Source organism: Diadema antillarum, unplaced genomic scaffold (assembly GCF_040938485.1).
Source record: "Diadema antillarum isolate AM-2024a unplaced genomic scaffold, OU_Dant_1.0 scf00000047, whole genome shotgun sequence".
In the NCBI taxonomy this organism is placed as follows: Eukaryota; Metazoa; Echinodermata; class Echinoidea; order Diadematoida; family Diadematidae; genus Diadema; species Diadema antillarum.
The window spans coordinates 1,447,269-1,470,660 of NW_027270936.1; the positions used below are offsets into that span (position 1 = coordinate 1,447,269).

The 23,392-nt window shown below is 38.0% G+C and overlaps 1 protein-coding gene across 1 annotated transcript in view; it reads right to left on the reverse strand.

The window, feature by feature from the left end:
* The window catches only part of LOC139715379 (E3 ubiquitin-protein ligase MYCBP2-like), a 64,400-nt gene that overhangs the window by 38,424 nt on the left and 2,584 nt on the right, over nucleotides 1-23,392 (reverse strand). Inside the window, exon 2 of the mRNA XM_071626951.1 lies at nucleotides 21,774-21,837. Within this exon, the coding sequence (XP_071483052.1) occupies nucleotides 21,774-21,837 (64 nt within the window). The remainder of the gene's footprint in view (nucleotides 1-21,773; nucleotides 21,838-23,392) is intronic.

A 23,392-nucleotide genomic window follows, 5' to 3' on the forward strand; every position in this document is an offset into this window, starting at 1 on the left:
GGTAAGTTTGACACAAGTGCATTGTGTACCATCTCCAAGGTGGAAAATCTCAATTTCAAACTTTTCTCTTTTCCACGCAGTTCTGAACTGCAGATTCAACCACTTGCAAAATGAATGGCATATATACAGGGTGATATACATATTGATACATGTACATGTACAATCATGCACGCAACATACCAGATGTGAATATACAAGTGTAAGGTAAAACTATGTAACGTAGTACGCAATGCCTCAAATATAGTTTAGAAGTTACAAAGTGTAAACATTGGAAGTTTGGGAGGGGAAATCATGGAAATTCTGTTGGGTTCAAATTTATATACAGCACTTTACTTTTTAACCTGTGACCCTGGGCCCATTCAAATGTTGTTTGCCTCCAATGAAAACTCTACGGAAAATAATAATTTCCATACAAGGGAATATATTTCCAACAATGTCTGTGATGTCTTTTCTGTGATGTCTTTATTGTCTACAGAGCTGTATGTTATCTGAAGATGAACCATGTTTCGATTGATAACATTCATGCAACTAATGAAAGCTGAGAGCTCTTTCAATAAAGCAAAGATGATATTAATTCAATAAGATCCTTTGGTATCATTTCCTGGTATCCACTACAGTTTCATAGCAGCTGTATGTGTAGGAGCATTTGGGATTTGGTTGCCATAGACTCAACCATAGGCCTCTTTCTCACACATGGCTCACCAATTAAGTGACAATGCTTCAAAAATACATTATGTATCACCATATTAAGAGCAACTACTACTACCACCACTACTACTACTACTACTACTACTACTACTACTACTACTACTACTACTACTACTTTAACCATCATTCTGTAGCTAGATAGATGGCACTCCTAACCATGGATCTGTAAGTGTGTACTACTTGATTGCTTCCCCAGTTACACTTGAAGTATGCCTGTTTTGAGATTGAGTAAACAGATGCAAAACAAAATGAATTCAGTCCTGTCCATCAGAACCACTGTACAGCTACACAATAAAATCACAACTTCTTTGCTACTATGAGGAGTATAGACCTGTGAAGGATAACAGTATCTCAAAATAATTTCCTGTGTTATTGTTATGAACAATCAGCAACACTGCATTCCTAGTCATACATGTACATATCATTACTGATTTAAAATCTCAATTATATGGTCCCAAAAATATGCCTTCGGATAGGAATAGATAAAGATCATCAGTTTAATACAAAGTGTATAAATTCATATCTTACAACATAACTTTGGGATTATTACATCTTTCATTTGAAACATCCTAAACTACTTCCCCCCCCCCTTTTTTTTTTAAGTGGGAAGTTGGTGGGCATAACAAGAAATGAGAGTAACAATTTAGTGCTGCAAATAAGACAAATATTGCTGGTCTGCAGAGAGAAAAAAAAAAACGAGCATGGACTCCTTTTTCTGACATCACTTCCAATAACACTAGACGGGAGCTTGGAGATACTGAAAGGAGGAAGGAAGGAAAGGGAGAAGTATTGTTATGGTTATCATTTCCACTACACTGCATTTAGAGAAAACAATGCTGCAGCATCCTCTGGATGACAGTACCATGCATACAAAATATTCTTGTGACATATGGGAAATGCTTGAAGTACATGCAGACCCCCTTCCTTACGCTGATGATAAGAGGAAACAAATTAACGGAGCCTCTGGGCAACACCCCAGACACTCGAGGGAATGTCAAGTACAGCAGGTCTGTACATCCCATCGCATACATTGTAAATCACAATTTCAACAAAAGGGTAGAAAAACCAGAAGGATAGCATGTCATTTACAGTCACTCGTAGCTTCCACATTCTAATATCTAGAATGATCTTGAGAACAGGAATTGCACCACAGTCCAGAAAGTGAAGATGATACACACTGCTGTGCAGACTTGTTGTAAAGCAACTGGTGTTCTCACAAGGTGGGGGGGGGGGGGGGGGGGGGGGTGGGCAGAGCATTTTATGAAGTCGCAGGAAATACTGCAGGTTGAAGCTACATGTTCAAGAGAATAAACTCTATTTCTTTTACTCAAATATGTACTGCAGTCTGAATAGAAGCCAGAAGAGGGTGGGGCATAAGCATGCCGCTAGTACAGAAATTTTGTATTGTCCACTTGACATGATGTTCATGGGATGTGGAGCACTTGCTACCACCATCAATTTTCAAGAGCTCCATTCTCAGGACATGAATGCACAAGAAACGAGTTTTTTTTTTTCTTTTAGTTTCAGAAGATGAATGGATAAGACAGGGCTGGGTCTGCCATAGATGAGATGACTGTCTGCTAATGCATAAATATGCGAGTCCAGTGGCAGTGCATGATTGTAGCTTTCTGCAAAGCATTCTCCCTGCTCCTTCATAGCAGTGACAAATTGAATATGGCTGCATCACAGTCAATTAACATTGACAGGCCACACTACATTGTTTAAAGTGACAATAGAAATGTACATATTCATTTCATTTATGCCTCAAGTCTAAAGTGTTTTCCATCTTCTCCCTGAGAACCCCAACCCTAACACCTGGGGGGGGGGGGGGGGGGGGTGGTAAGAAGGGGCAGAGAGGGATGGAGGGGGAATAAGGAGGGCAACCTCAGTGCTGACTTAGCCTGGCTGCATTTTGTATGTTGTCAGCAGCATCGCATCATCCCATGCCTTGGGATGACTAAGGCAGCTAAATCACCGGCAGATAGATGTGCCACCGGCTCCCACGGCAAGTTGTGCACTCATGAGCTACCTTCATTTCAATTAGTCATAAAATATGCATTACTCGCTCCTAACCCCATTACAGCACTTGCCTGCCACACGGATGAATAGCATCTTGAAGGAGAGTCAGCAAAAGAGCGAGAGAGAGAGAGAGAGAGAGAGAGAGAGAGAAAGTGGGAGGGAGATAAACACAGGTCATAATGAGGGAAGACAGTCATTACATACTGGGAGACTGAACTTGAAATAATTCATTTATGATTTTCTTACTGGACCATGTCAAAAACTGTTGCAGTTTTTGTAGTACAGCTCTGTAGACGTACTGAGCCTTACATTCACACCAACTTAGACAGCCAACATCAATGGATGCTACCGTGATTCTCATTTCATCCACAATTATTAAAAATACCAACCTTTAAAGAAGAAATTCAATCCCACATTCTATCAATTTCATAAGAAAGAAAAAAGAATCCCTGCAGAACAGTGCAAAAATGATCAAAATCAGATATGAAATATGGAAGTTATCACATTTTGAAATTTCAAAGTTTTTTTGAAAACATTTCTTGATCAGTTGTTATGAATATCAAGTCAGCAAGTTGATGATGTCATGCTCTCACAACTTCTTATTCATTTCATACACAGAAATGACAAAAATCTCATATTTCAGCTGTATAAAAAAGAACAAATGTTAACTCTGATACATTTTGGTAAGAGTATATGCTTTAACTTGTATTAGCTAAATATAATTTTTGTTTTCTGAATTTCATATATACATTGAAAATTATGAGGACATGACATCATCAACTTGCTCATTTGAATATTCATAAGGACTGGTCAACTGTTTTCCAAAGAAATGTGAAATTTACAAATGTCATATGTCTTCCTTATTTCTTATCTGAATTTTGTCATTTTTTGAAAATTCTGTAAGGAATTTTTCTCTCTTTTTCTTAGAGTTTATTTTTGGGATGAATGTCCTCTTTAACACTGTCTATGTCACATAAGAAAAACTATTAATCTATTCGGTTTTAAAACACTGTAACTTATGTTGGCCAAAATAGGGGGGGGGGGGGGGGCTTCCAAAAGAAGAGAAGATGATTCAATGGATTATGCAATGAGTCAGACCTGTGCATTGCTCTATCAGTGCATTAATTATCTGTTGTTAGACATACTGAAGCCCCCCCCCCCCCCACCCTATTTATGACTGAAATACACATTAACATAATTTACGAAAACAGTTCCCACACTGAACAGGTCTATATCCAAATCAACAGAGATTGTATGACACTTACATTTTCTCACACAAATTCACCTTGCATGTAAGGGCAGAATGACAAGTGAACACTATGCACAATTGCTATAGTTGAACAAGTTGTATGCATAAACTGGTATTCCAATTAGGAAGGAGAGTACAAGGATCTGTCATGTTTTCACCAAACAAAACACTAGATCAAACATAATGAAAACATCTGTTGCAAACTGAAAAAACCCCAAACACATTTGTCTTCTGAAAATTCAGTGATCATTGAATTGTTTATCAATGGTGTACTATGCAAAGTTCAAAGAGACCCAAGTACTTGCTACACTACTGCAATAGGTTGCTTCCATAGCAAGATGATTATTCTGACTACATGATAACAATGGTCTTCTTTCTGAAGAGTACATGTATGTGTTGTAGTTTAGACTAAATGTAAATTTATGCATGCTTTTATCATAATGGTTGTAACTCATAACCTCAGCTTGCCCAAGACTTGCCCAACATAGCAATACCTTGCATCCATACTGTATGTATTGAAATGTGTAAAATGTATTTATAAAATGTGGATGGAGGTGCACGTTTTGAGCTCCTAAATTGAAAAATATCCAAAATTTACACGAGTAAACCAGCCTATTCTTCATTGTCACTCTGCTCTTTGATATACAGTGTATCCAATATATTTGACGTATTGTTGTAGGATATTGTATTACTTGAATGTCTTATTTAAAAGGATTTAGCTTTTTATGTTTTTCCTCTTTTTTTTTTAGGGGGGGGCACCAAATTTCACCTACAAAAAATTAATTTGATGATTTTGGTGGGCCACACAAACACATAACAAAGGTTAGTGTTGAGATTTGGATACAGTATACAGAAAGGGGAAATATGCTCTATTATTTGGAACTTCAAACTCAAGAAGGCATGACTATTAGTATTATCAGAAGCTGTTCAACAGCACCATGTGACCACTACAGTTGTGTTACCAACCTTTACATTATATGCCTATGTGAGCATTCTATCCTTACCAATTAGAAGGAGGGATTGATAAAATTTCACACGGATGAATCATTACGTTGAGTGATCTGGCACATATCATACAAATGTGTACTTCCTCAGTCATTGTGCTCAGCATTATGTGGCTTTCTACCACTGTAATTCATGTCACCTACAATGTACTAGAACATTCAAATGTTATCAAATGATGCATTTGTCACCGCAATACAGTTTGCACAATTGCCTTTTATCCCACTGTACCCTACAGAAATATCGCCTTTTGACAATTGATCACTGCTCATATTGTGCCAAGTTGAAAATCGCACAAATCACATTGATATAGGCACACAAAAGACTCACATATATGTAGATTATGGGGGGGGGGGGGTCAAGAAAACCCCACTCCGGACACTATTATCAAATCAGCGAGGGGATGCCTTCACCCAAGAAGATGATAAACCTATCACTCAGTCTGTGGTGCCAGGCGAGGGCCATGTGACATGTGGGTGGTGCTCTCCTCCTGTCGTATGCATGCACATAAACACACACACACACACCTACATACAGGGTACACGTATACATTACATTTGTACGAACACGCAAGCAAACAGGTTTCACACTACAAACATGTCTTGTTTGTTATCACATGTTTGCAACATGTCTCCATCGGAGCTAAAGTGAAGGAATGTTCAGTCTCCTCAAGTTCTGACAGCTACATGTAGGCCTACATGTTGTAACTGTCTGACAATATTCCATACCACAGCTGTGTCACAAACGCCATGGCTTGTGAATCAAACCATGGACCTAGGTCCATGATCAAACGCAATACTCCCAAGCTTTGTTGTAGAGAACAGATCTAACCATCACACACTCCATGGCAAAAGCAAAGATGAGCCCAATTCAGCTACAGCTCTGTACACAGCCTCATGTTAAATTGCTCGAACCCTACACTTAGCACTCAGTAGGGCAAAATTCAATTGGACGACACTTCCAATACCATTTAACTAGCCTATTACATGATTTGAGAATCGCGTATGAGAGAATGTGAAGTTTGCTTTCAGACTTACAGTATGTAAATCAAATAATATTTATGCGCTGCTAAACCCATCTACACACATGCTCTTCTGTAAGTCTGAAACCGCTTCATACACAAACTGGCTCCACATGGTCTCAACGAGCCGAATGCTGGAGGAAATAGCCAATGATGGCCAAGATGATGTTGCAACTTTTTTTCACCCCTTCCTCCCTCACATCAAACCGTTTTTTTTTTACCCATCCCTCTTTTTTTTTTCCCCTTTCAACCGGTCACTGATGCAGAGCACTGGGACAGCCAACCCATCAAGCATCACCCTTATCTTACAACCACATACTGTAGCATGGCCCATGGTCAATAAAATGTGTGTTAACCCGTTCCATACGGGAACCTGGTGGCCTGTGTATTAAGTCTATGGAGATTTCAGAATTTAGTATGGAACGGGTTAATAGTGGATATAGACAAAATGAAAATGTAACAGTAGCAAATGGTCATTCAACAAACTTTTAAAAATCACAATTTTTCATAGTTCTTTTATTATGATAATCTAACAGGTTGGATGGCAATGTTCTAGTGTTGACTTTAGTAAGAAACATAAAGCTATTCAAATCAGATAAGAAGTGGAAAATGTATAAAAATGTTGATATGACATCAGTCAACATAATGCATCACATACATGTTGTACACAGGCCAACAAGGCAAAGTACTGCCTCACTACCCTACCATTGGATAATGCACATAAAGACAAATATCGGTACATGTGTCTTCATGAAACCATTCCTTCAACAATTACACTGCAACTAAAGATTTTCACATGTGCATTTTACTCAAATGCAAATTTTGCGAGAGCCAAGAATCGAAAAATCAAAATGCATACATTTCCAAGTTCTTGTGTACAATATGAATTGAATGCCAGTAGAAACTCATGAAAATTTCACGCCGCAAAAAAAGATCATCAGCTCCAAACTGCCCAAATTTCAGCGGAGCTACAATTGTTTGCTTACAACAAAGTGCTTTACCACACTTTGCCTTGAGAAGAAAAAGTGAGACCACTCACACAGACTGTGAATGAACTGTGATCAAACTAACTGAACACTGCTACAATTTGTACCTACACACTCTTCTCTTGTTTCACAGAGTTATGGTACTTTTAATAGGCATATACTGTATCTACTACATGTACATTGTACGTGCTGGTGCACTAATATGTCATACAGTTGTATCCATGCATATTTTCTCTGTGAAATTACATGACATTGTAAGTGCAAACAATTCCATTTTCCATTTCCTAATCAATGCATCATCTCAACACTGAGCTGGATACCAGTTTGCATGTTGCTTCGTTGCTTTGCCAGACAGGACTTAGATTTTTGAAACATATTGATAATGACCTTGTAATTCATAAGCAGACAGAATTTCATTATTTTGTTACTGATATACATTGTATTTTAAAGGTAATATCATTCCCCCTGCAGGGGAAGCCGCTAGAAAAGTGAAATCAATTTCTTTATAAAACACTGTTGTCCGTACATGACATCATAAAATGGTGTTATTTTCTCAATCAGCAATAGAGGCACCAAAACGTCACAAAATTCATAACTTTTGAATGGATGATCTGACTTTCTTTAACTTTGCTGATGTGTCGTGTTCCCTCAATCCACATAAATATTTTAGTTTCATTCTCCTTTAATCCCTTTGAACTTGACCTAAAATTGAGCAAAGTTGACCTGCCACTCAGTTGTGACAATGTCTCAGTCCTACAAGAAGACCATTGCAACACACATTTAGGATTACAGTAGACTCCCACTGTAATGAAGTCCTTGAGACTGGCACTCTTCTTTCGTTATATCGAAATTATGTTATTATCGAACATATAAACAATAAAAAACATAGAGCGAATAATGTTGCCGCCTGAATTTCCACTGCGTTGTAACTGGAATTTAATCATCACCATGTTCTCTATGATGGGAGTGCCCTGTGCTAGGGGAATACAGTAATCTCTACTCACTGGCGGTTTATAGCTTCCAGATAATATTTTTCCCCAGTCCAACCAGGACAGTACTCTGGCAGCATACATGCCAACAGTGCCAATCAGCGAAGGCATGGTAAAGGTTAATCTTATTATTCGGGTCTAACACTATACAGTAGTATTAAACTGTATACTAAAGATTACACCTCCATCTGGCAGGTGTGAGGTCATCAAGTACAGAACCTGTGGGATGGCAAGTTGAGATTTGTTGTGCTACAGGAACTAGTACTTATTGAAAAGTGCATAAGGTATCATGAGGGGATACAGAATACAGACCAGGCAATATCAATATCAGATATTAGATATTACGGCATTCTGAGCTGAGCCGAGCCACAAGTTTCAGGCAAGCTAATCGTAACCTGCAAGTCTATGACCACACCAGTAAAGTTTCTATTTAAGAATAATCTCCCAAGTTATGTTTTGTTTAAAGGTTTTGTGAAAAAACAACAGGATCTAGAATATTCGATAGCGAAGAAAAGAAATAAGTTACCTGCACACTTCAAAAGATGGCAATTTGATATATATATAATTCTTTCCTTACAGTCAACATATCATAAGATCATTAAAATATATTTGTTTTCTTTTATGTTTTAAATGAATTAATTTGTTGAGATCTAGTGTTCCCTTTTTGTTACGATACTGCACTCTATGTGTATATTTTAGCAGTACTTGATTGTAGACATCATATTTCATATTTTGTCATGCAACTCATGTATAGTAATTGTAATTCAATTTATTTGATGTAGTAATTGAAACTTGTATACATCATTATTGTTTTTTATGACCAGCTGGTGTCTATCAATGCTACAAGTGTATCATTTATTTGCTAGAAAACTACTGCATAATTCCAGCTATTTTTATCATATTTTTTTCGTAAAGTTTCTAATATTTACCAAATCACTTAATCTTGTTTTGATTAAACTTATATTAAGTCATCACTTTGCCTTTTTCTTGGGGGGGGGGGGGAGGCAGGGGGATGGGGATGTTAATTACGGGTATTATAGTTTTGCTGATGTATCTCTTTATTTTGTGTAACCATTTTGTCTTTGTGTGATTTGTAATCATTTAATGATTGTTGTAAATGTTGTATTGATTTTGATTTGTTCTAATAAAAACAAAATTTTAAAAACATTTCTATTTGTGCATCATAATCGATGCCAGTGGCCTTAGGCTCAGTCAATATCTCTAGTTAAATGACAGGAAACAGATTTCAGGTAGTAGCCCACAAGGGGGAAAGGGGAGATGTGAAGGCAATATTTGAAATGATAACAGGCCATTTCAAAACAAGATTCCAGCGGATGTGACGGGTTTTTCTTACCAATTTCACACACTAAATGAGCACCATTTAAAAAGATATAAAATCAATTAATTATTCTGATAGGATACCATGATCACAAAATTTTCAAGTTTTCCCTGATGCTGCCCATAACTTACAATTCATCCAAAATGCTTCACAACAGCACACCCATTTGCTCAAGAGAACTAAAACTTACTGCATGGGACAAATACAAGTGTGCCTGCCAAACATATGGGCAAGGGTTTGCTAACAGTAGAACCACAAATTTTCACAGTCATTCACAAAACTTTTACGAATTTCGTGAGGAGCCAAGATTTGCAATCAGTAAATGCATGCGAGAGTGTTCGTCTACAAAATGCATTGATGGCCAATGGCGATTCGCGAAAGTTTCATGCCACGAGTGAATGTTTCTGGTTTTACTGCTGACTATACATTTGTAGCACTGCCTGACTAGACAAGGGGGAACAGTTTGCATCACCTTTGATATACTGTGTACAGTTGAACCTCTCGTATCCGGACAAGTCGGGACCGGGGCTCATCCGGATAAGGGATTTGGCCGGATACGGGAGACTCAATGCTTTATACATGTACATATACATACACATGTACTGATGTAGCCCATTGTAGTACCACAAGTAGTACTGTGTATACTGCAACCTTTTCATTGTTACATTTGGGGATGTTTCGTGATGTTGAAATGTCTGAAGGTAAGCAATTTGGAAGGAAATTTGATGCAATGTATGTTAATCATATTGGAAGTAATATGTAATTCATGCGTGTTTCGGTAGGAGTTCTCAAGGAGTTAGGAATCCCCCTTTCTTCCCGTAATTATTTTAAAAAAATCACGGCGAGATTGCGCCCGGATAATAGAGAGATCCGGATAAAGGGAGGCCGGATAATAGAGGTTCAACTGTATATACTGTGTATATTTAGCATGTCAAATCTGAATACATGTATATCTAACAAATTCGAAATTTGGTTTGACACATTTTTGGGAGTTCTTTCTCCATTCTGGAAAGCGCGTGGAATGGATAACAAATAATGAAAACTGCGAAAGCCTGTACATCTTTACCATGGTCTTATCACAAACACGGATCCATGAATCATTTATTACAAACTTTCAAGGGTCCCATCTAAAAGGCAACTGCCTTCACTCAAGCTTCCTTACTAAGAAACACAAAATGAAGACTAGAAATGTCGCTATGGCGACTGGTATGCCTCCGTCATAATGCATGATTCTCCTAATGTAGGTCTATAGTACATGTGGCCAATGTGTAATTACATTTTCACAAAATTGGCAAAATATCAAAATGACAAGTTTGTCACAAATGTGTTGAATGTTCACCTTCCTTGACCCAGGTTTAATTGGATGAATAGGAGAGCATGTATTTGGGGGTTTAAGGACTTTAACTTGTTAAGTTTACGCATCAAGTAATTTTCAAGGTATGGAGAAAAAGTGCAATTTCTGTATTGAAAAGTACATCATTACCATTTTCATCTGGTCTTTGACCCTAAAATTCATAGGATAATCACTGTCAGGCAGAACATGCATAAATATGTAGAAAGTTTCAAGATAACTTGAGCCACTTCCGAGATATGGAGGAAAAAGTTAGTTCAGCACTTTCCCTTATATTTGACCTTTTGACCTTTGAGGCAAAAAATAAAATACAAAAAAAAAAGGAAGTTTCCAGAGAATCTCTATTAGGTTATACATTGTACATGCATACACCAAGTGTAAAAAAAATAATCCTGCTGGCATTGCACAAATATGAGGGAAATAGTGAAATGTTGAAGTGTTGCCCTTGACCTTTGACCCCTGAGCTTTGACCCCATGAACCCTAAATTCTCTAGATAATCACTGCCAGTCAGTACATGTATGATCCATGAAGATACCTTGAACAATTTTCGAAGTTACGGAGAAAAAAGTGAAGTTTTAATATTTTTACTTGACATTTTGACCTTTGACCCTTGACCTCATGACCCCAAACTTTCACCAGAGAATCTTAATTGGGTAATGCATGTATACACTAAGTTTCAAGAAAATAGTTACGTTCAGACGGCAGGCTCTAACCTCGAGGTTTAGCTCTTGCCCCCTAACTACATTGGATGTACGACGTGTGTCCACACGACGAATCTTAACCTCGAGGTTACGAAACCTCGTTGTTAAGCTTCTGCCCCCTGTAACTACGAGTGGGTCCCACTCGATGTTAAAACCACAAAACCGGAAGTTTCACCCCACACTGCTAACAAGGCGTTTATTTATTCTTTAGTTCAACCCTGTCGGACTCGCTTACAGGTACTCTTTTTCTCTGTCATGGTATGCAGAGATAGCACTGCACTGATGACTTTATGCCTTTATGAAGATATTCGTCGAAACATTTCTTTAGCGTCGGAGAAGAATATAGAATACAGTAGCGAGTTCGACGTGTTCAGTTTCAGAGATCAAGCGCATGGGAAGAAAAGATGATGCTGTTGTGTCGTGCGTCATAGGTTTTTCACGTGTAGTGTATTTGTGGTGTACGTTTGGGAGGTTGACCCGGAAGCAGAGGGAAATTGTGGGGGCTGGGGTTTACAGCGAGGTCACTCTTAACTTCGAGTTCGTTGTTTTTTGTGTCCACACGGTGCGTAACTACGAGTGGAGACCCCCCGCGGCTCATGGTTAGAGCGCTAACCATAAGATTTCTTGTGGCTCGAAACATCGAGCAAACCTCGAGGTTTGCTAACTACGAGTGCGTCTTCACGGTCCCTAACTACAAGCTCTAACCTCGAAGTTTCCTAACTTCGAAGTTAAGGGCTCCCGTCTGAACGTAACTACTATCTTCAGGCATTGCATAGATATGGTGGAAACAGTAAAATTTTACGTATTTGACCTTGACCTTTTGACCTTTGACCTTGAGCATGTGCACCCAAAAGTTGATGGGCACAACTTCACCCCCTAATACACACACATGCCAAGTTTCATTAGGATACCTCAAAAGGTTTTTTAGTTACACTGTCCACAAAATTCATTACGGACGGACGGAAAGACGGACGGACGGAAGGACGTGCTAACGAGAGTATGCTTGTGTGGCTAGGAGAACAATAGTGCACAATAGATGGCCTTTATTCCGTCAGGCTTGTGTGGCTAAAATTTTTGCTTGTGTGTCTATTTTAACAAAAGGGAGAACAAAGGGGTAGACACACAAGTATATCACCGTAAGGTAGGACGGAAAGATGGACGGACGGAAGGACGGAAAGACGGACGGACGGAAGGACGGACGGACAGACGGACGGACGGATGGAAGGACGGACAGACAACCCGAAAACATAATGCCTCCGGTGGCGGAGGCATAAAAACGGGACAGGAAGAACAACAAAACCACTATCAAAATTTCCCATTTAAACATTTTGGGATATAGACATGAAAACACATGGATGTCATCACAAGCTACATGGCTTCCTTTCGTGACATGCATGTGCATTTCTAATGATTCCAGCCCAAAACGAAAGGTCTCTGAATACTGACAAATTCACACACACACACACACACACACACACACACACACACATAGCAACAATATGTGTGCACATGGCATGGGCCTTCGTGCGCACTTGACCCCTGGTGTGTGTTGTTTCTCGAGAAACTGCATGTGGTACAATTGTACACACACAAGCACACATAGTGTACGTGGTTGTGTAGTCGCAGACACATGATCAGATCACTAGTATTAAAGGACAAGTCCATCTTTATAAACACGTGGACTGAGAGACTGCAGCATTATTTGTACAACAGATCACAGTGGTGAAAGTTTGAGCAAAATTGGACAAACCATTCAAAAGTTATGAATTTTTGAAGTTTTAGTTTCAGGATCACTGGATGTGAAGACTAATACAGCTTGTGATGTCACATATATAATGTAATAACGATACACAAGAAAATCCAACATACACTTTGTACTGTCACTTTTCTCGTATAATAAAAAAATGCTTCACTTGCCTCTTTCAGAATGCAGGGGAAATAATATTACCTTTAACATATGTCAGTACAAGCTAGGGGAATGTATACTTTTTTCATGAAATAAATTTTGGTGTACATTGTACATAATTCTCTTTATTTTCCTTGTATCGGTCAATGCATGTGACATCATCAACTGTAGTAGTCTCTTTTTATGGCAGTAACTACACAGAAACTTTAAAAATTCATAACTTTTTAACTGATAGTCCAATTTTCCTCCAACTTTCACTGATGTGTTCTACTTATATTGTCGCATAATCTCAATCAACATGTGTTGTAAAGGTGAACTTGTCCTTTAATTCAGACCCACACACACACTTGTACAAACATGTACAACACACACATAACACCTGTACATACATATATTACATAAATGGCTAATAACTTATGTTACCCTGCATAGTGCTCTGTAATCCTTCTACAGTAGGAGACATTTCTGTTTTAACTGTATTAAATTTCCATTCTCATAAAATATCGCAATTGGCAACATATGCTGTGATGTACAGGGAGAGCATTGCTGCTCATCCACACTACACACATTCTTAAAATAAAATACCAAAAATAAAACAAATTATTTTGATCTTTACAAATCTGAGGAGATTATTCACCCAAAGCTTAATCTCTTGTTTGTGCTTGTGAGAGTAGCATGAACAGGTTGTAACATGAATTCTACAATCCAAATGTTTCACAGGCAATCACAAATGGGAGGATAATGATAATGGGTTACCATGAATGTGAAACTCTGCATTATACGTTGTATAAAACACAAGCACGAAACTGCTTTCAAGATTAATGCCATTCGAAATGGCTCGTGACAGGAACTTCAGAATTGTAAACTAGATGAACCAAAAGCGATTATATTGTACATACATGTTTAAGCAACCAAAGCATGTCTAGATAAAGTGTATATTTTCTGTAGGATAGGGTGTCGCCTACACACAAGGACCTGTGGTGGCATGTTTTACCATCACCACAGGAAGCTCTCATGGTTGTGGTAGACCAGCCTATGATCTAAATTGTGTGACCACTTTGGGAGTCCACAGACAGAATTTGACAATCACTACATGGCCCCTGTATACCGTAAAACGAGGAATCTTCGCGTGCATTTTGAACGCCAGTGGCAATGCGCACAAATTTCATGCCACGAATATATCATGTTTTACAGTACAGTCAAACTCGGATACCTCGACGTCGGATAAGCCGAATATCACTTACCTTGGGGGCAAAATGAAAGTCCCGATTGTTCCTATGGAGTTTGCGTGTATTAAAATTTGCGTAGCTCGAAAAAGATAAGTCGAAGTTCGGTTACCTCGAAGGGAAATCTAATGTCCCGATCTCTATTAACTTATTGTTTTTCCCAGCATGTTGCTCGAATTGAAATTGCAAACATCACTCAGCATCTCCGATTAAGCGCGCGTGGACAGCGAAGACATGTCACAAATGTTTTCACATTCGATTGTAAAATATTCTGAGACCAGAACAATCGCGCGCCCAATTAAGAAATACCCGATACACAGCTGACAAGGAAAATCCCCAACACCTACAACGTACCAACACACGTACATGGTATGCACATAGCACCCGTGCCAATGGAGTGCTTACGATAGCACTACGCGCTGCCCCATCGGGTGCTTTTCTTTAACCACTGTGTTTTGATTTTTGACGGAGACAGTCATACCGTGCGCGTAGATTTCTCAACCGTCGGGGTGCACCTGCTTACGTTGACAGTTACTGAGTATATCTTTGCCATTAATCACGCTCCACTGTCAATACATCAATCTCCTGCGTAGTGCCTTTTTTTAACTATTTTTTTTTTGCCTTTCACAAAGTTTACTTCCCGAGAACGCAAGCACTGAAACTTTTTTTTTTCCAGCAATGCGATTATGAAAATCTGGAAGTATAGGCCGATCACAATGAAGAATAGAATACACAGGGCTCCGCACTAACTTTTATCGGGCCACCAATATCATTGATTTTTATTTTCTGGTGGTCGAAAGTAAAATCTGGTGACCCCCCAAAAAATCAGGAAAAACATTAGAAATACTAAATCAGCCCTACTAAACATAGAAAAATTAATATTAAGCATTATTGAAGTGATACAGATGCCCATGTCTAAAACAAATGAATAGAAAATTCAATCATCTTACTCTGTGTTTTAAGATTTGACAAATAGGCGTAGAGATTATTATAAAAGTTGATGCCCATATATCTAGGAGGTCAAAACTTAGTTTGAAATGAGAAAATGGGAGCATTTGCTGACATTTGTTAGCATCCGACATTTGTTTTAGCATTGTAAAAAGCCGAAAGTTACCGTTATTCATTTTTAAATGTAAAAGCAAACAACCGACATTCATTTTAGAATCTTACGGAGCTGAATGCTATCCTAATCCATTTCCAAACGTGAAAGCAAACATCCGCTATTTGTTTTAGCATCTAACTGAGCGGATTAATACCATTAATCATTTCCAAATGTTAAAGCAACAATCTGTTATTTATTTTTGCATCGTACGGAGCAGAATATTACCGTTATTCATTTCAAACATCTGACATTTATTTCATTATCGAACGGAGCTGAATGTTACTGCTGTCCACTCCCGAAAGTGAAATGAATCATCTGACAATTATTTTATCATCGCACGGAGCCGAATGTTACTGTTTTTCATTTTTGAACGTCAAGGCAGACATCAGACATTTTGGACCATCAAACGTATAGCTGAATGTTACTGATATTTATTTCGAAATGTACCATAGCAAATATCCAATATTCTTTTTATCATCGTATGGGCCAGAATGTTACTGCTGTTCACTTCCAAACATGCTAAACGTAAAAGCAATCATTCGACATGTATTTTAGCATCTTCCGGAACTGAATGCTATTGACATTTACTTTCGAACGTAAAAGCACACATCCAGCATTTATTTTATCAGCGTACGGAGTTGAATATTATTGTTATTCGTCTCAGAACATCAAAGCAAACATTCGACATTTATTTTAGCATCTTCCGGAGCTAAATGTTATTGCAATTTACTTTCGAACGTAAAAGCAAAGCATCCAGCATTTATTTTATCATCGTAAGGAGTTGAATATTATTGTTACTCTTTTCCGAACGTCAAAGCAAACATCAAACATTAATTTTACCATTAAACGCAGCTGAATGTTACTGTTATTCATTTCGAAATTTAAAAGCAAACATCAGACAGTTATTTTAGTATCATATGGACATGATGGAGCAGAATATTTATTTCAGCGTTTTCCGGAGCCGAATGTTATCCTTATTCATTTCCGAATGCAAAATCAAATATCTAACATTAGTTTTAGCACCATACGGAGCTGAGTCTTATCGTTATTCATTTCCAAAAGTATGAGCAAACATCCGACATTTATTTTAGTATCATACCGAGTCGAATATTACCGTCATTCATTTCCACAATTAAACGCAAACCTCTGACATTTATTTTAGCATCTTACGGAGCCGATTGTTACCGCTGTTCATTTTCAAAAGTAAAGGCAAACATCCGACTTTTTTTTTTTTGGTGGCGCGATCGGGCCACCAAAATCTTTATTTCTGAAATTTTGATTTCATTTCCGATTTTCACTCAATTCATTCATATAAAAGTTGATTCAATTCCAATTGACAAGCATGCAAACAATCAGTAGGCACTATAAAAGACACCATGTTGAACATTGATAAACGTCGAACATCGACAAACATCAGATAAGTCGAAGAACATTCGACGTACGCGTACCTCGAAATTCGCGTACGTCGAACCATTTTCTTCAGTCCCGACGAATTCGAGGTATCCGAGTTTGACTGTATATCACATACGATGAAGTTGATTCTGATGATCTCCTCAATGCATTGTGTAGTAGAAGTGAGTTTGCAATCACTATCAAACAACTGATTACTTGTAACTGCACCTCTGCATTCTTGAAAAGTTACCATCGAAATCTGGTCAAATCATTAATTTGCAATACCAGTACCCTTGATTCTGGACGAAGGTCTCCTAAACAGAAGCATGATGCTTCATCGTGCTAGTGTTACTTTGTCCATGCTTTGTCAAACAACTATTCTCTCTTCAAATCAACATTCACAATCAGTACCTACAGTATTAGCATTTACTAGTAGTTTTATTAAAAAAAAGATAAAAAGCTTAAAAGGTTCCCTTGTGCTCTGACGGAATGCAACAGTTTAAGAAAAAAAAAAAAGAATCTTACGTATGGATAATTAAGTAACCTCATGCAATGTTTTGACTACAGAACAAATGTATTTGTGTCTTCAAAGTGGTATTTGTTGTGGTTGTTGTTGTTGTTGTTAAATATTCTATGTTGCTGATTTTATGACATCTTATTACATGTCCACACAGTGTACAAAATTTGTATGGTGTGTCATTGCTAGACAACAGGCATCCAGGCAATGTAGCATACAACTTTTGTACAGTAGACTGTCCACTGGAGATATTAATAGTTACAGCGTAATGCCACAAACTGCTAACCACAGATCTTGTTGTTCTTTCTTTTTTCCTTTTCTCTCTGTCTCTATCACCATACTATAGAGTAATGTCATACTGAAGATCTACCCACAAATAAGACTCTCAGAGGCTATAAATTTGTATTCACTGTCTAATTGTCAGTGTCTGGAAATTCTGTGCACAGGGATGGCAGCACATGAAAGAGATGCTTTCATCACAAAGTCAGGGATCCTGGACACTGCAGTAAGATGTGATTTCATACAAATATGTGATGACAATATCCATAGCAAGTCAAAATCACATTTGCAATATGAACATTCTTCTATTCTACAGGTGATACTTCCACTTTTCAAAGATCTTATCTTGGAGAGAGCCAGTAAAGACTCTGCCTGTAGGTACAGAAGGTAGGTAGGTACACTGCAGTGGTGGCTTAACGGAACATGACAACACGATTATCCTAGCATTTCCTGCAGTGGGCATTCTCGGGCGATACATTATGACAAACAAGGTCACGTAATGTGATTTATGCCGAAAATGATATTTCTGGGAGGACCTCTTCTGCCTGATAAGCACTTCCTCATCAGTTTACATGAATCATCAAGGGAGATGGGCATTAGCATCAACTTCCATTTAAATTCTGGGGTCTTGGAACTGAATGTGTTGATTACTGTATAACCTTTTTTTTTATTTATTTATTTATTTTTTTTTAGTGCTTCCACAGGATGTCATCATGATTACTGAGAAAATGTGCTTCAACCCATCTACGACCAGGCACATAGTAGTCTCCTGCAATAGGCTATGGAGAATGCAAGCTACCACAAAATCAATTAACCTGCATTGGTAAATGCTGTCGTTAAAGGGACTGTACAGTACTGGTTGAGGTGGGGATTCATGTTTTGAACATTCCTAAGTGAGATAATGAAAAGCCTCTTATGAAATATGAAAGAGCATATAATTTTAAGAAGGATTCAACGTTTATTTCATGAAAATTGGTTTTCAAATGGCTGAGATATCCAAAAAAGTGCTAATAATAAAAGGCGACATGCCACAACTTTATTAGGATCTCTTTGTTTCACCTTGTTTTTGGATATCTCAGCCATTTCAAAACCGATTTTCATCGAATAAACTTTTGATACCCCTTAGAACTGCATGCTCTTTGACATCTCATAGAGTGGTTTCTGAATATCTCGCAAAACGTTAAAAGCTAAATCCTCACCTCGACCAGAACTTTACACACCCTTTAATACTGAATGAGGGTGTTATCCCAGGTAACATGGATATGGCTCATTACACATGCTCATAATCGTTATAATCAATATAATTGTAATTAGCACTATTTTTGTTTTATCTTTATTATTACCACTACCATTATTATCATTATCTTCAACATCATAACTATCTCCAGTCTACAAGTAGTACTAAACTCTACTAAAACCTACAATTCCATCCATTAAATGCCATGGGGTTGAAATTGCAGTTACCTCCTCCACCCCCCCCCCCCCCCCTTCTCCAGCAAGCAAGCAGATCCTGAACATACATTCTGAAACAGAATGTATACAATACAGTATAAGCTGTTATTTTTGCATACGGATATTTTCGCGAACGGGGAGGTCACAGTCATTTTCGTGAGATGTTGTCTCCGCGAATTCAAATTGACACCGGCACTATCATTAATGCATTACTATCCTAGCGCATGGCGACATTTTCACATGTTGTTAAATTCGCGATCAAACCCTGTTTGGCAAAATTCATGAAAATTAAACCCTCACAAAAATAGCACCTTATACAGTATGCAAAACCTGCATGCACACATGCACACATACACACACACACACTGAACTTTACCATAATACAATGTCTGTTCACTTGCAGTTCCTTGTCTTCAGAATCCACATGCCGGTAATCAAAGGCTGCGTTTATCAACTCCTTTTCTCGGCAGAAACAGGTTATCCAAACAGCTTTCAAGGAATTTTTACGAGTTGATAAACGCAAAGCTGTTTTGAAAGCCCTTTAGGAAAGCCTTTTATGAAAGGGTGCATTTATCAACTCTCCTTTCTCGGCAGAAACAGGTTTAATATCCAAACAGCTTTCAAGCAATTTTCATGAGTTGATAAACGCAAAGCTGGTTTGAAAGCCCTTTAGGAAAGCCTTTTCGAAAAACCCAAATTTGTGACGATCCAAACAGATTTCCTAAACAGGTTATCAGAAACCTGTTTATAAAGCCTTTCGAAGTTGATAAACGCAACGCTGTTCTGAAAGCCCTTTAGGTCGCCCTACTGCGGTTACGCAAGAATGCGTTTCCTGTTTCTGAAAAGACGCGCGCCACGTAAAGTGCACACGAGTACACACGTGTGTACACAGGTGTATACATACAGCTGTGAGTAATGCACGCATATGCTTGGAACAAGAAGGTGTTTCTTTCACCAACAAGGTTTGAGAAATAGAGTGATAACAGTCTCATTCCCTTTGACCCCATGTCTCATGCCGCCACTCAGAAATATTTGAAGTATGTGCTAAACTGGAGCTGCCTCACAGATAGAAGACAATTGATTCATGCGGCATTGTATCATGACTCGTCACTCTCAAAGGAAGATATGTCTTTATGATGGTAATTGCTTTTCGCCGTCCCTCCTTAGAAAACAAGCGGCACATTAATAGTACAGGCAGTCAGGGCTTTGGGAAGGGCTCTCAAAAGGGCTATCGAAAGGGTTATGGAAAGCCGTTTAAACAGGGGAAAGTCGATAAACGCAGCCGACGAAAACAAGCGGCACATTAATAGTACAGGAAGGGGACAGGGCTTTCGAAAAGGCTATGGAAAGGGCTATGGAAAGGGCTATCGAAAGGGCTATCGAAAGGGCTTTCGAAAGTCGTTTAAACAGGGAAAGTTGATAAACGCAGCCAAAGTGTGCACAGATTTGGTGGTTTCATGACTGAGTGTCATGCCAAAGGCACACATCATGTACATAAAGAAAATATACACGGTTTTGTGGAACTGCTTTACACGACTACCAGTAATACGTGTACAATGTATGTCTCATGCAGCATTGGGTCACAAGGAGTACACCAGTACTGTATCTTCAGCTTTGAGTTATTGAAAGAGGCTTGTATTTATAATCAAAGTTTATTATTCTAGCCATATACCTGTATGTCACTGGTTAATCCAGGCAAAATTTCAACATTGTCCTAATTTTCTCAAGTTGAAAACATTATCCCAACATTAATAAGTGCAGGTACAAATGTGGGATCATTCACAATGGCCCCCAAAATGCAGTAAAACATAAATTTATTATCACCTATTCTCTATTCACAACACTGTAGGTAAAAAAAAAATCTACAAATATAAGACAATTTACAAAAAAAAAAAACAGGGAAAAACTGCAAAAAAGTGTATTTCAATCAATGAAATTTTAAATACTTGTTTGCTATTCAGTCAAAGAAATAATTGTGCAGCCATGCCTCATATAGGCAAACTGGTCACTTCTTTGACGATATGCAGACTGAGTTCTGAATCAATCAAAAAGACTGTTCATTTTTTAAAAGTGAGGACTACAGTAATACCTTTGAAAGATACAATGTAATTTGTTAAAGGATATTATCTTCATATATTTCATTTGGAGGCTGGACAAGCTCTTTTAAAATTATGAGGGGTTATATCATCATTTCAACTTATCTAAAATACACATGGTGCTTGGAACCATGATTTTCCTCTAAGGACCTCTGAGCAGAGTTAGAGGAGATACATACCCTTCCCAAATTTTGGCACTGCAACTAAACACTATTGTTATTACTTGGATTTAACTTGCAAAACAAAATACAGTCTTGAGTCTTTCATGCATTTGTTTATTTGAATTTTGTTTTGAATCTTACATGTAGAAACGGGTGTGAGACTTACAAGATTTCCACACCATAACAAGTAAAATGCTCCAGTTCATAAGTCTGTGATAAACTCATATGTAATAAGGGGTGGAAACAAACAATGCACGTGTCAAGCTATTTTCTCACCTTTTGATCATTCCCTTTGCCATCAGTTTTCTTTTTCTTCTTCTGGTTGGCGGGCAACTTCTTCCTGCAAAGCAACATTCAAGTCAAACATATCAATAAAGTTTGCTAAAGTTCGTAGGCACAGGAAGCACATACTGTAGTGTATGTCCAGACTCTGTATACAAATGTTAATCAGGTTCTGGACAATATAATGGCTAACAGAGAATATTGTCAAACATATACAGTGAACTGTCCATGTATGTGGAGCAGTGAATGAAGACAACTACAGCAAAAGCCTGAGGAAATCAGATAATTATTTCAACACTGTAAATATTTAAAGTTTTGATTAAATCCATGTGTCATCCTCTCTTTATGGGGGCTTTACAGAAATGTATGATGTCACAAGTTAGCACAATGAAAACAAAATATAAAAAGAACTTTGCCAAATTTCAGTTCCAATTTTTACAATACATACAATATGTGTAATGTACATACTTGCCTTTTGCTAAGAAATGTTGTGACTAAAATTATTTTCCATGACTTCTTCCAAAGTATCATCTAATAACAGATTGATCAAACTGTCAGATTTTCTTCAAACTTCCACTGTTGTGTGGCACTAAATTTGTGTTACACCTGACTCCCTTAGAGTCCACATGCCGAGGAAAACTCTCCTCACAGACTTCATATGATTTGAATGCCTGTGTTCACATGTGAATTCTTGGCATCGCCAATACCCAGGTGCTGTGCGCAGAGCAGCGTTTTAGATGCATTATGGGACAGCTCAGCCTGACAGGGGACAACCTTGCCCCAGTTTTGGCTGCATATCCCTGCACTCAGGTCAAGCGCTGTCTATAATCAAAGGTATTTTTTTTGTTGAAGATTTCTTTGCTTTCCATCATGTGACCAGCACATTGAAGCTTTGCAGCATAGCTTAGTGAACAATGACTCTAGTGACAGCAAATCAGTAAAATTTTGAAATTCTTTTCTTTTCTTTTTTTTTAAATTGAATTCTAAGCGAAGGAAAAAGCAGCAACAAAAGAAACACAGACAAAAATTGCATTGTACTGCACGGGAACTAAGACACATGCAAGACAACCGGAAGCAACAATGGCACCGAGGAATTCCATAGTGCATCTGTGACAGGGCTTTTAGGTGTGAGCAGAAGTTTTTTGCACATTCATTGGCAATACCAAGAATCAATGCCTCCAGCAACCTTTGGGGCAGAGGCATACAAAATTAGGAGTTTGTAATCTCTATGAGGAGATCAATCTATGTACACATTGTACAAGTACATAGTATGTATTCCATAATTAGGGCATGCAAGTAGCCATTGCTAGAAAACATTGGTTTGAAGTGTATCATTTGGTTCAGCAATTATACGGAAGAGAAGGTTGCCGTTGTTTACTAATTATGCAGATAAATATCACATGCCTCCTCTCCTTTACATCTTTACAACTGAACATTGTCAACATTTGTTAAAGCAAACAAAGGTTATTGACGATTTCTCAAAGGCAATGGTTAACATCAATTGATTTTCTACCAGATCTACATCTATAGCTCAACTTTAAATTTTCCCACAAAAGTTAACCACTAAGTTTACCAGCACAATTGCATAAATAAACTTACTGATGTTGAGTAGT